At 30.1% G+C, this 17,868-nt stretch overlaps 1 protein-coding gene and 1 long non-coding RNA gene across 5 annotated transcripts; one reads left to right on the top strand and one right to left on the bottom strand.

The window, feature by feature from the left end:
* Positions 1–371: 371 nt before the first annotated feature.
* Positions 372–17,837, bottom strand: LOC107360510 (uncharacterized). 2 transcript variants are annotated; one of them, XM_089267617.1, is made up of 6 exons: positions 17,655–17,837; positions 17,156–17,414; positions 13,184–14,097; positions 3,439–3,856; positions 1,775–1,976; positions 372–1,441 (listed from the first exon to the last, which is right to left on the bottom strand). In XM_089267617.1, the coding sequence occupies exons 3-6, from the start codon at positions 13,860–13,862 to the stop codon at positions 587–589; spliced, it is 2,154 nt and encodes a 717-aa protein (XP_089123743.1). In that variant the 5' UTR covers positions 13,863–14,097; positions 17,156–17,414; positions 17,655–17,837; the 3' UTR covers positions 372–586. The 2 variants fall into 2 exon arrangements, with proteins under 2 accessions (XP_089123743.1, XP_089123742.1); XM_089267616.1 differs by lacking the exon at positions 17,655–17,837 and having other exon boundaries at positions 17,156–17,507.
* On the top strand, positions 8,474–12,819 carry LOC107360513 (uncharacterized). Of its 3 annotated transcripts, none has more exons than XR_003081964.2 (4): positions 8,474–9,885; positions 10,056–10,410; positions 10,856–11,315; positions 11,398–12,819. It is a non-coding gene; the product is annotated as an uncharacterized LOC107360513 (long non-coding RNA). The 3 variants fall into 3 exon arrangements; XR_001568303.3 differs by having other exon boundaries at positions 8,475–9,814; XR_003081962.2 differs by having other exon boundaries at positions 8,475–10,410.
* Positions 17,838–17,868: the final 31 nt, after the last annotated feature.

The following is a 17,868-nucleotide window of genomic DNA, read 5'->3' as shown; positions in this document are numbered from 1 at the left end:
GAGATTATCCTGATACTAAAACGCCGTCACAAAGGCTGACAGCAACGCCATCTATAGAAATAAACTTTAACTTCAAACAACTGCTTAGGCTAAGGATTTACTGTTAAGTCTTGACAGTTTTCATTTTTCAATTAATCTAAATCAAACTCAAATAATTCAAAAGCAGCTTAATTATTCCTTTCTCACATATTTCACACACCTGTGTAACTAAAATTACAATCGAGTATTTTTTATTAGTATTTTACGATTCCCTGCACAGAACTTTTCTTTTATGTTGTAAAATATTAACCAATTGGTTAACCTGTAGGTGTTATTGACAACAGGCATTTGATTAAATTGTAACTATGTTTGACAAAGCGATTAGATCAAAATCTTGATTGAATGTAGTTTATTATCAAATTAATGAACAAAATTTATCACAACTATACAAAGGTTTAACAAATAAAATGAATTAGATGAGTGTCATTTTAAGAGTAACATAATTTACAAAAGAAAAATAATTAGAAAGTATCCACAGCTTAAATTTATACATTCTTAATAATATCACAATGCTTTCGACTAGAAGAGAGGATTGATTAACAATAGATTATTCAATAGTTGAATATGCTGGTTCATCTTCTGAACTCGGAGTAGCTATTATATCAACTGGTTGTTTGTCAGATGAAACATCAAGATCAGCGAAGATGACATCCAACGTTTGTTTTCTGGTCAATTTTTGTTTGGGAGGAAAAAATTTAACCTCATCACATTTTTTCAACGTCTCATAATGATGCTGATCAACAACTGCCTTTGATCGGCTATTAACATCTTTATTGATAATTATCCTGGAACTTTCTTCCCCATTGACGTCTTCCTCAATATCTTCAAACTCTCCTAGGTCAAAATCTCGTTCAGTTTTGCTGCGAAAACCACTAACAGTTGAACCTTTCTTCAGTGGAGACCAAAATTTTTGAATTATTTTGGACAATCTTGAAACAGTTGAAACACCAGATGAAGTTCGTGATCCAATTGAAGCTAGTTTATCGATTTCACAGCGAGGTAAATTATCAGGTATAACTCCTGATTCAAATAAGGATTTTCTTGCTTTACGGTAGCAAGGAAGTGTTGGTTGATGGTGATCTTCTTTGGTTATAATGTCATGAGCCAATTTAATTTGTCGTCGCCAAGAATCAGCTTCAGCATCACAATAGCCAATTCTTTGGATAACCAATTCTGGAATTTTTCGACTACTTAAAGTTCCATTTCTTTCAACAAATGTTCGGAAAAAAGAAAAGCCCGAGTCTAGATCAAATTCAAGAAGAACCGGTTTATCTTCTGTTTTGATATTTGATCTATTTCCTCTCCAGGTTCTTCTAATTGATGATAAAGCACTTGATCGATCAGGATTGCTATTAATTGTTGTTTGGGGTCGTAAAGTACAGCCAAGAATAACATCTCGAACCTACAATAACAATAATAGAGAGAAAAAACCAGCGATTAATAAATGTTATCACAACTAAGATATCTCACTAAATATTTCAATTATTGAAAGTGAAAAAAACAAAAGTGAACAAGAAAGTAATTGAATGGTTTAACGGAAATAAAATTAATTGATTTGTGAAGCAATCTGTGCAATTTGAGATCAAATTTTTTCTCATAATATTGCGTTATCAAACAAAAAAGATTAACTCAGCTCAATTAAGCATTTCTCAATTACACTATTGTTCAATTTATAGTCATTACAAATATTGAATCATTTAGTGGACAATTTTTTGATTCTTGCTCCGCAGCTTACCCGAATCTCTTCCAAACGAAGCACAGCACTGAAATTGGTCGGTAAATTTGCTTGGAAGATATCACAATTAGGATAATTTCGAGGCCTGGGTCCAGTTACTAATTGAACTGTTACAGGAAGCTTGACTAACCGTAAAAGCTGAGAGAATGAGTAAACATGATTGTAGCTCAGTTCATTTGAGCGTTTTGCCATAACATAAAATCTACAAGAAGTAAAAGAAACAAAAACAAGTAATTAGTTGCATTATATTTTGTAATAATATCAAAACATCAAGGCCAAGAAGATAATTAATGATGAACACATTAAAGACACAGATTGTTGTTCACTGATTGAGCTATTCAATGCAATGAATAATTCTGCTCAAGTCTTGTTCGTAGGATAAAAATAGCTAAAAGTGTAATTTGTTGAGCTTCATCACTCGGACTGGACAAGTTGTATTTAATGTGTTACAAACATAAACCTGAATCCCAATTAACGTAGAAACGTGGGCAGAACATTCAATGCAAAGTGTCAATTAATTCATTGTCACTATCAACTTAAATTGTTGGTTCAACTTAAAAAAATTTGCAGAAAAAAAAGATATAAGCTAATTAGTACTGAATTTAAAATGAAACAATTAATTATGCAAAGCAAATGATTTGTATTAACATATTTTTCAGCACAACAATTTCATCAGTCAAGAGTCATTGATAAGATTCACAATGATGCCAATTAAATGTATAACAATGATGGCTGGAATCGTATGTGAAACTGTTATAGATATGTTCAATTCAATGATCATAACAATCATCAAATTTGATCAATTGTAATCAAAATTTTACAGGTAACAATAAGATTTTACGCTTTCATTTTGTCTTCAAATCTAATCAATTCCAAGGAACCTTTTATATAAGTTGAATGATCAGACTATTGATGATAATTGTGACCATTGAAGCTTGAAATTTTACTTTTCATTTCAGAGTTAGATTGATAAATCGGTTGATGAGCCGTGAGAAGATGTCAATTAACCAAAAGTACAAGTAAGATATGCCAATGAGTTGTTAGCTTGATCACCATCACTATCATCATCATCATCATTAGTTGCACTTTTTTTTAATATCAATAGCTAAGAAAATGTCATTAAACCAGTTTGAATGGATGAATCTAACCCCAATGGTTTTAACGAATTAAAAGTAATCTTTTTTTGGCTTTTTCAACCTTTTTTAATGATACTAAAATGGCCACAAAAAAGGTAGATATTAGTTGGGTTTGAATAATCTGATTAACATATTTATCTCCATCATCTTATCTTAACATTTTCATTATTTTGCATAAAGACAGACACATCTAAACTGTAATACTCAAAAAACCAGAATATTGAAAAGATAACCTAAATTTGCAATCTGAGAAATTATCAATTACAATGTTAACCTGGTTTCACTCTCGTAAAAATGATTTCAGGATAATCTGTTAATGTCACTTCGGGTTCCTCCTTTGAACCAAGAAACTGTAATTATTAGCAAATTATCATATAAACTTTCAACCATTATCAGGTATAAATAAGGCTCATCCATTATCAACAATCAATACCATTCAAGCGCATAATAGAGGAATCTATTAATTAATAAGTGAGGCCTTGTTGTCAAGATATATTGAGATACCAGGAAATTAGCATTTCTGCTCACCTTCCAGTTTCAGTGATTGGTACAAATACAATTTCTCCACCAGGAACATTGCCGAATCTAATACATTTAGCATATCTTGGACCATGTTCTAACGGTGTTGGTACATTCTTTTTGAATCGCAGTGAGCTTTTAGGTTTACCATTGGTCAGTATAAAGGCACTTATATCTTCATAAACGCCAACAAAACGCAAAACAGTTCCTCCTTCAATGGTAATTGGCTCATAATTTGAGTTACCTTTAACAGTAATTAGTGAGGTAACTCGAGTCGGTGTTTCCGCCAATACAGCAAATCGTGGTGCTTTATAACCTCTAATAGCATCTCGTGTTAAGAAGTAAGGAACATGGGCTCGACCAACTTCATCGATACTGTTAAAATAACCGGCTGTATGACCTTTACCATTAACCAAAGAGAACCAACCTGAAAGATAATTAACAGAAGCAAATTAGTTTTAGGTCAATGTCATTGATGCTAATTAAAACGTTAATTAATTTTTTAAACACACACAAACATAAGTACAAGCTTTGTATTTATAAAAGGTAAAACATACACTAGTACATTAAACTTGAAAATTTTCACACCGTTACATACATTTACAGGCAATTTTTGTCAATACCAAAACAACTTTTCTCAGTGAAAGCTAAAAAACAAGATGATTCAATGGTTCCATTACAGTGAAGATACGTCCGAGTACACACAATTTACAATAATAGTAATTAAAGTCATAATTGTTCGTATAAAATGAAATCAAAAACATTTAATTAAACACAAAGAAGATACTAACAATAATAACAAGTGAAAAGGTAACATTTGTTTAGCGCCAAATGAGAGATCAAAGAAAGGGGTTAATTAAAAAATTTAGAAATGCAAGTAAACAAGTGACTCCATCTTTAGAATTGAAAAACTAAATAAATTACATTGGATAAATTGAAAATAATGACCAATTAACTTGATTTCCTCTTATTAGAGAATCCTTTGTATAACTGTTAAATTGTTTCAATAATGCTTTTTCAACTTTAAATCTGATATTGTAATGACTGTAATCATCAAAGAAACTATTACCGGAACAATTAGAATCAATTGAAAATGGTAAAAAAAGAAAAGATAAAATCAGAGGAAAAACAATATTCTTGTTCTGATACAATCACATCAATTTTGAGCATTTTCATGAAAAACACTGAATATTTAAAAGAAATGGAAAACCAGAAATAAACTGAAAAATTTACCAAATTGTAGACAATATAAAAGGAAACCAGAAAATGGGGTAAAACAATTTGATTGTTATCATCATAAATAATGTTAACAATGTTACTGAATGGTTAAGAGATAATCACAATCAGAAAAGAGTACAAATTAAATTAATAGACTTGGCTAAATATGTATTACATTGTTGTCCTCAACATCAACACTTTCAGTGAAACAGGTATCATATATTATCATTTAGTTCCGTTTAATAGTTGATTGTTACCATTATTATTTAATATTTCCTCTTCAAATCAACCATTTAATTGTGAATAGAGATGATTATTATCAAGTTAATCATTCAAATTAAATGTGAATAAAACGTTTCATTGTATAATATAATTGAATTGGTATGAAAAATGAATGAAAGTAAACAAGAAAAAGCGACAATATTTCAGCTGAAAATTGTCTTAATTGTTGTCCATTAAGAAGCTCAACTAAATTTACCAAAAGCACAATTTAATCACTCAAGATGTTTACCAATTAACTGCACACCATTAAATGATTAACAAGGAAAAAACAATTCAATTAATTGCATTCAAATCTATTTATAATTAGCATTGAACTTTGATTTGAACAAAACAAATCTAAAATGAAAATAATTTTATATCAACAAAGTCAATTGAAGCTCATTTCACTTGCAAACCATTTCAAACAATTAAACATCGTGATCAAGAATTAGTTAATCACAAATTGATTGTGATTATTAACTGGACCATCAATATTGATTCAAACCAAACTAAACTTTAAATCAATGAAAACCAAATTTACTTCTTTACACTCAAGCGATTAAGGTTACATTAAAATATAATATTGAAATGGCTGATTAACATAACAATTAACATTGAAATTTACATCAAAATTAACAGTAAAATTGAATACAATTAAATGGTATTTAAAAGAAGGAAAAATATTGACAATTTAAGCAAATTTTGCTCCTTTTCAGGTCATTTTGTTTTCAGCTTATGATTATAACGATTGTAATGTAGCCAATAATGATTACCTTTTGATCATTGACCATTAATGAATTTAAACTTGAATCAAAATTGATACTTTTCGTCTGTTTGATTAAGCTTGTTAATAATAAGGTTTGATTGATAATCAACAATTGAAATTGAAGGTAAAGGAATACAATTGTATTTGTTAATAAGAGTATAATAACAATGACAATGAGACACTATTAAAATGATAATTCAAGAATCAAGGTTTCCATCAATCTGACCCTTTCATCTGATTACAATATTTTTAACCACAAAACACATTAAACCATTCAAAGTAATCATAAATTATGTACTTTGCTAATGATTGAGGGAATCATCAAATTGAAGAGAAACAAAATTCAATTGTATTTTACCTTCAAGCCTTCAATTGATCAAATTAAAGTTAATTGATTGTGAAAATCAAATTGAAGCTTCCATCAAATGGTAATCATTGAATAGTCTTTTAAACAGAGTAATTTACAGTTAATCAAGGCGACAATTCCTCAATCATTTAAGACGATCAGATACATTTTTACCCAAATCATTATGACGAGTCAATTTGGTAAATTGTTGATCACTTTTGCCTCATTAATCTAGCCAATTGATTCACCTAAATTGTCATATAACAAACTGGAGAAACTAAATTGCTTATAATCAGGATTAAATAAAGCAACAAATTATGGACATTAAAATGCAATGATTCAACAATTATTTAACCTAAAATAAGTCGATTGAAAATGCAAAATTTACTTTGCACCAAAATTGTGTGATTAAGTGATTAAATAATATTCATAATTAATGCCAATCCAAGTAGATTAATTAATGGATCAAATGGAAACCCGGAAACAATTTGAATCACTTTTGTATCAATTTAAATAAACAACCAATCAGTTGGATTGCGTTTGGTTATTGATCATAATTTAAGCTTCATCATTAATCTCAATTTACTTTTAACCAACAATCATTAGACTTAAATTGACAATTTAAACTACAGTTGGTCATTGAAATTCAATAGCTGTTAATAAACAACTAATTGTTCCAAATGAGTAGATTAGTAAATTAATCAGTAAAAGCTTAACATTTGCCAAACAAATTTACATTCAACTGATCATTTAACATTAGTTTAACATGGCGTTAATTGTAAACAAAGCTAAACAGTTCAAGTTAATAACTCAATTAGTGATTAAAGTAAAATGGTTAAAATTGATTGAGTTCAACTGTTTGGCTGTAAATCAAAATTTTACACATTGACTGTTATTGGGCAAATCTTATCCAAAAGCTAATAAGTTACCAGTTTTTGGGTTCATTTGGAAACCCAAAAAACCAAGGTTGAACCATTAGGTCGATAGGTTGATTAAATTGTAATCATTACATTTAATTTTGTTTTACCTTTAAAAGATTTCGTCAATTAATGTTGAAAGTTAAACCACACCAAAAAAGCCACAAAAATTTAAGGTGTGATTCAGGTTGTTTCATATTGATTACAATTTATCAACAAAACCATATTTAAACAAATACAAAAACCCAAAATTTGCTTCTTTCAGCCAATTTAACCATTCAATAGTGATTATAAACATTTAATGGTAATGAACAGCATTTAAATGAATCTCAATTGCAAGGTTAAATTGGTTGGTTAAAATTGATTGATTTCAGTGATCATCACTAAATTGTCTATTACAGCTCAACTTGCCGTGATTTACAATCTTGTCACTTCATTTACAATTTACAGCAACAACAGTATTTACATAATTAAATTAGCAAATAAATTAATAAAAAATAGGAATTGGTTAAGTTGATTAAAGGACGTGTTCACTAGTATTGGTACTAAAATGGTTGTAACACTCAAATGTGCCGCTGAAAGCACTTTTTTGCTTAACATTAACATAACTTGGTTGTAATCAGTTTCAAATAACAACCCAAACACAATGTTAATGGTTAATATTAATAGTTTACCAATACAAATAACGATAATCAACGTTTCCGTGATCATTCTCATAATAATGTGAACATGGTAAAATCACGAGGATATTATTAGCACTTTAATAACACTCCATCGTGATTATTTGATTCAGAAATCATCATTTCACAATAAATGTATCAGAAACCAAACACATTGATTGAAATGGTAAATTGTTGACTGAGCTGCTTAATAATGGATACAACAGTCATCATTCCCATCGAGTTAATTGTTGAATTGTTGCCGTTGACAATGTTAATGTTGGACAATTTAATTGATGACAATCAACATCTCAAATTTAGGTTAAAAGAGTAGCTTAAAGACAGTCCAATGTTTGGATATGAGACGGTTTGAGGCTTGAAGCAAGATCCAAATTAATCAATCTCAACTAATGAATTTATTATGTTAACGGCAACATGGACAATAACGAGTCTTTCATCTTCTTAATCATCATCTTGATCGCTTTTCTTCCTGGTTAATCTTTCAAAGAGAACAGACAATCACGATTAATTCAACAACAACAGCAAATTGATATTGGAAAACCAATAAATGGTTAGTTTATCCGATTGCGCCATTTTTAAATTAGATGTATTCATTTACATCAATAAATCACAATAACTGGGACCAGGAATCGAGAGTTTGGTGAATGGAGATGAACCCAAAAACGGGTAAATTGTTGGATCTGTTATTTGGACGATAACCATCAATACAGGTTTAAGATATGCTTGTGTTAGTGTTCAACTTTTACCTGGTGATAATGGGAAAGGATTACAGGAAAAGGAAATTAAAAGTGAAATTAAATGAGATAAGGTTAATTAATTTCTACTCGATGATTATTCTAAAAACAAGGTTTAATTCAACAGATTAATAGTAGTATTTTTGATTGATGTGTGAATTAAGTCTTCTTTTCACTTTGTTTATCATCACGTACATTTGATTGACTCAAGATAATCATTTTTTAGTGTTGTAAAAACATCAGATTCATCATGATTCATGATAATCTGCAAGGAATGATGAAATGCTTCAATTTACAACAGTTCCAGATAGAGACATTTATTTGACTAAATCGAGTTTTCATTATTTCATGTAAATTAGTAATCTAAATGATCAACTAGCCAAACTCATTTTCATATAAATGTTTCTATTTTAATGTCATTTTAAAGCACATTAATGCATTAACAGCAAACATAACGAGCAACTCATACTCAAGACAAAGTGAAATTTTACCAAAACATTTTAATAAGTTGTGATGAAGGCAATAATCATTTTGCTCAAAGCAAACTCACTTTAATGAGTCAATCATCTGAAATGATAGTTTACCAACTCAAATTACTCTTAACAATTATAAAATGGGTAAAATTGAAATTGTCAAAAGAGTTAATCAATTAACTGAAGTGTCAAGTGAAAGTTGCAATGGTTAACGTTTCTTGTCTAACAAGCAAAAAATGTGCTTCTCAGCTTACAGATAAACTGGTCCACTATAGCTACACTTAAAGATATTTGATCATTCAACTATGAAAATAACAATTAATTTTGTTTTACTCACCAATTGATTTATCAATTTTAATCCAATTTAAAGTTGGTTTCATTAACTGGTTAAAGTGTATCAATAAAAACGAGAAATAAAACCATTACACTTGTTAAATAATTGTCGCCAAAAAATTGCGCCTAAATGCCATTTTGGACAGATTTGCGCATACTCGGGTTTAACACGTGAATTTGACCGTTAAGTATCAAATGATTTGTTAGTGTGCTTTTTTAATTGTTTTAATCTAATTTAAACTTGATGAGCTACTGCAATTAAGAGCTTTTACTTTCATATGTTGATGCTATCATGTTAAAGATTTCATTGTAAAGTTCATATTGATAGTCTAACACCATGAGAAGCCGCTATTCAACAATCGCATTGGAAACAGTTGCCAATATTGCAGACGTCTTTTGACTAATTTGAAAAAGTGTATTATCAATTTGTACCTGTCACTTTTGTTGCCTTTTTAATTTGTTAATTGGATTAGAAATGGATTACCAACTTAAATAGTGAATTCTTGGATCACAATCAAGTCTATTAACAAACAATTGAAATGGTAAAATCTGGCTGTTAGATAGAAGGGTCAACTCCTTTCACATCTCGCGAAACAGCAAAATTGTTTTGATTGAGATAACATCAATTGGCTCTTTTGCAACCCTGATGATATAAAGGTAATGATTAAGTTAACCATTCAATTGATCAAATTGAGCTTAAAGGATTTTGATTTATGTGAGAAGAAAAGGTAAAAGTCTGAAAAAAAGTGTTTTAAAAGAGAAACGGATTCAATTTCATATCAAACATTCTCAACACGAACAACACTTTTTTTTCATCTTCATTTTTTTAAAATGACGATTGATAAAAATACGTTTTAATAGCTTTTTTTCATTTCTTGGTCATTACCTGATCACTAAGATGACGGTGATAAAGATGAAAGGTAAAAACTCAAACCAAACCGGTCACCAGCAAGAAGATTCAATCTGGCTCTCTCTCTCATCAACTCAACATCATCATCTTCAGCACCATCTTAAAAGCCACTCATCCAGTCAAATCAACACAAAACATGGAAATCATGCTACTGAACAAAGTCATTCTAAAGGTGATTTCTCTTTCAGATAACCTAAATGAGTGTTAACTGTTGAATAGGAAGAAGATATAATAAGTTATGAGATGAACCTTAATAATTTGGCAAAAACCCTGATGAGATTCACGTTTAATTTAATTACCTGCATATTCATCAGAGTATCAACTCAATTGTTCTAGATTTAAGGTGAGTGTCAACAAGTTATGTCTTAACCATCAAAAAAATGAAGTGAAACAAATAAACATGCGACTAAAAAAAACCTTATTCAAATACAAGTACAGAACAAACAGCAATTATATCAAGTTAAATGATTTCATTGGAAAACTGAAAACTGTCTAATCAATAAAATCAGTAAAGCAGTAAACGTGTTGATGATTGATTGATATATAACATCAATCATCAACTGTTAAACTAATTGAAACATTGTAATCCCAACAAAAACCCCTCTTGTCATTCAAATAGCACAAATAGCAAGTAAAGTTAGCTCTATTGGTCAAATTTGATCAACATTTTTAGTGTTATGTGTCTATCATGTTTCCTTCGTGACAATATTTACGCTTCCATACGATACAATTCAAATGTTAATGATGACGATAATGATTATTATTATTATTTAATGATCCATACAAAGGATCATAATCATTTACAGGAATACCAAGCCATTAAAGGATTGCAGTTCCTTTGCCAAATTTAAGCTCAACGACATCTTAACTGTTCACTTTGATGGTGTTATGCTGTTGATGTTGATCAAAAATTGAATCATGGAAACCCCTTTGGATGTAAATTGATTTACAAAGTCTCATCAGGAAGTTAATCAATCTACTTTCATAGTAGAATCAATTTAACAGTTAACACATTGATCCGTAACAAATGCAATAACTAACCAATAATGTTCACATTGTGGAGTTCAATGTTATCCTGATTGTTCACCTTGATTTTTCCGAGAAAGTTATTCGAGAATGAAATGGAAGAGGTAAATCAAAATTAGAAACCCAAAATTATTGTAATTGTACAATAAATGTTTTTGTTAACCATTCTAATTGTGTTTTACATAAAGATGGAGTTAATCTTAATCATATTCAGTTTATGAGGTAAGCTTTATTCATATTTACTTTGTGCATCAAGGTTAATATTAATCATCTTTTCATTTCTCGTGATTTATTCACTTTCAAGGTAAAAATCAATGGCCTAACCATAAGAAGATATATTGGCATAAAGACATGGACGTTAATGGACAACACAAATACCTCAAACTGGACTTAAAGCAGGATTAACCTTTAATTAACCTTTTTCTTTAATAACACGTTATCAAGATAATGATGATGTTATTTATCCAAGGAATCAACTCCTTTATTTTTTCTAGTTTTCATTAGCTTTTGCTATTTATTGTTAACCATCATTAACATTCATAAGGCACGTTATTATAATTAGTGATTGAATAGATGTTAACCTGAAAAGAGAAAAGATTCAACTGAAATTATGTTTACTCGCCATGTCAATTAGTATTATCATTATGGCGGTGATTAAAGGTGAATTGGTGGATTCACAAATGAAGACCATATGATGATGTTGATTGCGCTGCTGTTTATCCTTCATGATTGTCCCAACATTATCAGAATCTGATTCAGGTCATTTTACCGAAAAAGAATATAATGATTCTGTTAAATTGATCATTTTTAATTCTCATTCTGATGTTGAAATCAAAGAGGATAATCGTGAGTTACATGTTTACCTGTAAATGAATAGGAGTAGGAAAAAAGTGATTCTTTGATCCGTTTTGATCAAGTGTATTTATGTGAGTGTGTATTTGATTAAAATGAAGGTAAAGGCATCATTTGAGGTAAATTGAATTCGGTGTTAAGTGAAAATTAAAGCTAACAATTAACCAAAGAGATCATCAAGTGACCCGAGGCCAAACAAATCATCTTAATTATTTGGAATCTCAGTTAATTAAGTTAGTAAAATTCAATTGAAAATAGCAAATCAATAGGAAAGGGAAAGAAAAAAGTCTCGATAAAGATTTCTCATCATCATTAAGAAACCCTTCTCTACCTGAGTTGCATTGAAAAATGTCTGTTTGTTTATTGACCTCTTTACATTTGATTGCTTTCAAATTAACAAATATTGAATCCTCAAACATCATCATTATCATCATTTTTGAGCTTCTTCACACAACTGAAAGGGAGATTCTGGATGATAATGATTATTTTAAAAACTGTTAACTCTTGCTTGCTTGTTGATAACTGGTTAAATAATACAATTCAATTCAATTTAATACAATTCAGGCAAGCACAAAAGTCACGATCAAATGTTTCAAGATTGACGTTTAATCAACACAATTAGTGGCTTTAAATATGTGCCTTTACCTCTCACCATCTTCACCCTCAGTCTAATTCAAAAAAGGTGATACAATCGTCACCTTAAACCATAATTTACCAACAATTATATTACTATTTGACTGGTTCATTACAGTAAAAATAATGTGATTGTGAGTAAATATGATTTTTTATATTGACAATAAATCAACGATCAAATTATGAGAAGTGATTTCATTGCAACAATCATTTCAATTACTTAGCTGTTAACAGTAATGGCTGTAAACAGAGGCTAGCTAATGTTATATGTAAGATGGGATTGTAATGGAAACCATTGAAGACATGATCGTTTATTGATTTATCAAGTTAATTAAGATGATTTAGAAGGAGAAGCCTCACACGATGATTTAATCCATCCATTAATCAGCTTTAATCCGAATGTTATTTTGAATAATATTGACATATTTGAAAAAGTAGTTTATAATTACAACTTTCATCTCTTTCAGTCTGTTTGTGTGTGGTTCAACAAATCGATACGTATTTAAATTAATAATATCCTTCAATAGGATATATTCAAGTTAACATTGCAAAGATTGTAATTAAAATTAAATTGAACCAAAATTAAATGATTTTTTAACTCTTACCTCGATAACCTTCAGGAATCAACAAATTGGGTCCAACCTTTTTAAAATAATTTGAATCAAATGATGCATCAGGAGAAACAGTGTAACCAATAACTTGTCTACTTGTGTAAGCTTTATAAAGAAGGAAAGGTTGATCAAGATCAAGTTCATCACAATTAACTGTTGTAGATCCATTAATATCATTGGGCAGAACATTTTTAACGCCAGAAATAGTTTTAACACTTTTCTTGTTGACTCCAGGCGATGAGCTTGATAAATGTAACCCATTTAGGCCTAAATTTGCGCCATTGATTGTCAAAGCTTTCAGATGTTTGTTGTTACGGTTAATGTTTTGTTTGGTTAATTTAATGTTGCTTTTATTATGATGCTGATGATTATTGTGATGATTGTTGTTTCGTTCACCTCTCATCATCATTGAACTGGGCATCAATTTTCGTCTCGATTGTCCAACACCAGAAGAATCTGAGCGATCCAAAGATTCACTCGTCATGGTTGAAGTACGAGAATCAGACGATTCTGAAGTTTCCATTGAGTTTAGGGTTGATCTAGGTTGCCTCAAGCTTGAACAGTCAGATGATAAAGTGGAATCCAAACTAACCCGATGAGCCTCATGGATACGAACCAGTTGAGGTAAACTGTAACGTGATAAAAACTCTCGAGGTGTCAAAGGTTCCTCCATTGTTGGTCAGTCTTCTTTCAACAAATTGGTGAAGACTGTAATAGCTTTTTGTACCAATATATTGTTAGCCACCAGATATCAGCTCAAGATTGTTGATCACATTACCAGATGAAACACACAAATCAATAAACACAACACTGATTCAAATCTGGTCAAAATCCGATCCAGTGGCTAAAATTGCCTCCAAATAAAAGAGAATCTCTTTGCTCCAAATTTGGGTGAACCAGTTTTTTACCTAAAAACAGAGAAAGACAGTTTTAGTTTCAATTTCAGATTGACTTATCAACTATGACTGATCAACTTTACCACAATTTTTGCCATTGGCTGTCAAACCTTATCTTTAACCCAATTAGTCATAAAAAGCTCAATTAGTAACTGTTTAACATTGAACTATGGTTAAACAGCCAATCGGTTGAAACAAAAAGTAGACTTGAATTTTAACTGACAAACCTGTTAATCATAAGCCTTTCAATTAATTTCAGAACCAAATTGATAAGCATCTTATTAAACCCAAACAAGATGATCAGCTAACAGGTCATTACAATACAACATCGGTAATTTGCTACCCGTGTGAATCAATCACCATTAGTTAAGTAAATCACTTTTTATACAGTTCCTAATCGTTCATCTCTCAATACTGATACAAAATCAAATACACCATCAACTAAAAGAAGGCAGTTTGATTGATTTGATGGAAAGGTTAATTAAAGGTAATGTTAAGGTTAAAATGGGTAAAAATTGAAGATGATTATTAGTCTTAAAACGGTGAAAAAAGGTTAACTCATTAACCTGTCAACATAAAGGTTTAGATAATGAGACTCTTTTATTTCTTGTAATTGTCTCAATAAGGTGATATCAAGACAACATCATCAATGTAATATTATTATTAATCATGTTAATATTTAAATGATTAGATCCGTTTGAATTAAATAATACTCACTAAAACTGTCCTTCAAGTTAATAACAATAATGACAACAGATTTGCACGTTATCATTACACTTGCATTTAAATGTTTGTTGTCGTTGTATAAATTGGTTTGCCATGTTAATTAATCATGAGAATCATTTGTTTCACTCTTCTCCAAAACAATCAACAATTCAGGTCAATTTGATCTGTTTTAATAAAAGTTTCAAGTTTCAATCAAGCTGATTACCTTGGCACTGTACATATCGTGTGTTAAAAATCACAGTTGATACACAACCATTTAATGTACAAATCTTATGTATAAAGTGGCAAACCTTCCTGACAACAATTTAACCTTTTAATTGTTGCTGCTGTCTTTTCTATTAAAATCGAATCAACTTTAATCATTAAATGATTCAGATGCATCATGGGCCACCCTCTGAGGTATCCATAATTATGTACCATCATTATTGACACTCCTTATATTCAATCATTTTACGGACGTTACAAGATGAACCAACATTTTACTTAACCTTAAACTTCAAAATATACATTCAATACTCTAATCAAATCTAGACACAACTGGATTAACTAATCAACCAATAACTGGGTGACTTCACCAATAAACTGGCCACTCAATCAGTGTGGGTGAACATGTGATTAGTAGATCACAGTTTTCAAATGTTTCAATCGTTAATCAAGTAAACTCCTTCAACTGTTGAAGCAAACATTAAAATCAAATCAAAATCTAAACATAGCAATCACTGTCCTAATAATGCAAAATAACCTAAAGTTAACCTTTTTCAATTCAACAATCAAAGTAATCATTTGTCAATAGATTTCTGTGGATTCACTGAATCACAATAATGGTTAAAGATTGATGTTTAGATCAATATGAAAAATTGGCAATTTTTGTGACCATTAAGGTCCAATTGTTGCTGACAATAATCATGCAAATAAACTGATTACCCTTGAGTCTTTGATTTCAATTCAACTTTAGTGGGTTAACCAATTGAATTTCCCTCCAAAATACTATTGGTGAGTTTGAAAGGATATTGATTATACAAGGTGACGGAAGTTTAATATTTAATTAGTAGGATCTTGGGTTAATAATAAGGATAACATTTGAAGTCAATTTGAAGGACTTTTTGCAATAATGTTAAACCTTGGTGTTACAAGTAAAATGAAAATGGTTGCAAGGCACAAAAAAGATGAAAATGGCTGAAAGGTTAATTGTGTACATTTTAATCACAACTGTATTACAATGACAAAACTTATTGGCTAGCGTTTGCCCTTCCCAAATATCAACCAAGAAAGACACCTGAAATTATATTAATTATATAACAAGCAACTGATTGAAATGATTATATCAAGTGAATCGCCAAATGAGACTTTTCTGTATTGAGACAGTGACCATTGCAAGTGTAGGATGAAGAGGTTGACTTTTAATCAAGACAATTTGTTAAACAGACTGAGGAGTGGTTGCAAATTAAATTTGATTTGTACAATTTGGAGAACTAGTTTAAACTCAATTTAATCAGCCAGAGGTTATAAGAGCATTTGTAACAATACAATTTCAAGTGTATTAGGAAAAAGGTAAGTTAAACTGTGTTTTGTTTTTCATGTTTTTTTTCCAGTTTTAACTCAATTGGTTAATTATTGCAGGTAGTCACATGAATTTAAAATTAAGTTAACCTTGACAATAATATTGATTGAATATATTCAGTAAATCAATGAATTTGATTAAACAAATATAAAACGTAAATTTAGTCTCATTATTAAATATTATAATTGACACCAATCTTAATGTATAATTTTTGTTATGAAAACCTGATCAATCAATAGACCTTCAACCTTGAATGGACTGGCCTCAAAATTTACCTTTTGTTGCTATTAAACAAATAGTCCAATTTGATTTACTTAATCCGGTTCAATAATGGTATAAATATATAACGAAGGTGATTAAATATTGTATTTAAATTGTTGTCCAGTTGTCTTACAATAATAATGGTAAACTAATGGTGTAAATAAGGTCGATAGATGAAAGGATAACATGCAATGGATTACCTAAGGCTATTGAAAGCATTTTTCAATCATGTGAGTTTCTCTGTTTAACTGCATTCAATCAGATTGTACATATGATTAACCAGAACATTGATAATCAAGGGTAATCCTTAAATTGTTAATTAAGCAAAATAATTATTAAACCAGAAAGTGAAAGTTGGTTTTTTGGGTTTTGCAAAGAAAGGGCAAACATGATGCACCAATGACTTGTTGATAGGGATCATGGATCGTGAGAAATGGCGAGATTGGGTAAAGTGAAAGTTGATTAACTGATTAAAATTGGGTTCAATTGACAGAGTATTTGAAAGAAATTAATTATGATTACCTGAATGAGTCGCAATAAAAAAATGGATTGCAGTTATAGTCAAAATGTCTGTCCAAAGGTTCCTTTATCCAATAACATGTGTTTTGGTACGATTGAGATACACTTGCACTGTACAGAGTCACTAACACATTGGTTTGAAAGTCTTAATCCTTAATTAAAGTCAAGTGATGATCACAATATAGAAAGTGATTGTTGGTCAACTAATTGTCGTTGAAAATATTGTAGATGAACTGATTTAGAAGATTTAGTTTGGGATTTTCTGCAGAAAGTTGTTTGTAGTGTGAAAAACAAGAGGTTTGGTAAGAGTTTGCTGTTGCTTTGAGTCAGGTTAAACTTACTCTGTTAACATCCAACTAACAACTGGTTTTAGTCAGGTAAGATGAGAGGGAGAAACTGATCATTCTTGAGTGAGAAAATGATGAAGACAAAATGATATTATTAACTAAATTGTTGTTGTTTGTGCTAATCCAACTGTTAGTTAACAAATGTAAATACCTACCTTTGAAGAAGACTTGTTTTTGTCATTGATTTTAATCCTCCTTTTTTAAATTGGCAGCTTGGGCCAGCAAAAAAATGGCAAACTTTAGATTAATTAAATGTAAATCTAAATCCGTAACGAATTTCGTGAAAAAAATAAAGGCTTCAATTAATTTCCAATAATTAACGATTTCAAAGTGATACCAGAAAATACATTTGTATTGGGTTAACCAAGA

The sequence above is a fragment of the Tetranychus urticae genome, chromosome 2, assembly GCF_039701765.1.
Source record: "Tetranychus urticae isolate SD_2017Ah chromosome 2, NJAU_TeUrti_SD_1.0, whole genome shotgun sequence".
Lineage (NCBI taxonomy): Eukaryota > Metazoa > Arthropoda > Arachnida > Trombidiformes > Tetranychidae > Tetranychus > Tetranychus urticae.
The sequence above is the reverse complement of the archived record's forward strand: the minus strand, read 5'-3'. Positions and strand labels throughout refer to the sequence as shown.

What these genes read in the sequence shown, in the direction of transcription:
- LOC107360510 (XM_089267617.1), bottom strand. Translation starts at nt 13,862, where the DNA reads ATGGAGGAACCTTTGACACCTCGAGAGTTTTTATCACGTTACAGTTTA. An exon ending in GATTCCTGAAGGTTATCGAG is followed by an intron (nt 3,857 to 13,183) that starts GTAAGAGTTAAA and finishes ATTATCTTTCAG; the next exon opens with GTTGGTTCTCTTTGGTTAAT. An exon ending in CCAATCACTGAAACTGGAAG is followed by an intron (nt 1,977 to 3,438) that starts GTGAGCAGAAAT and finishes TACTTCTTGTAG; the next exon opens with ATTTTATGTTATGGCAAAAC.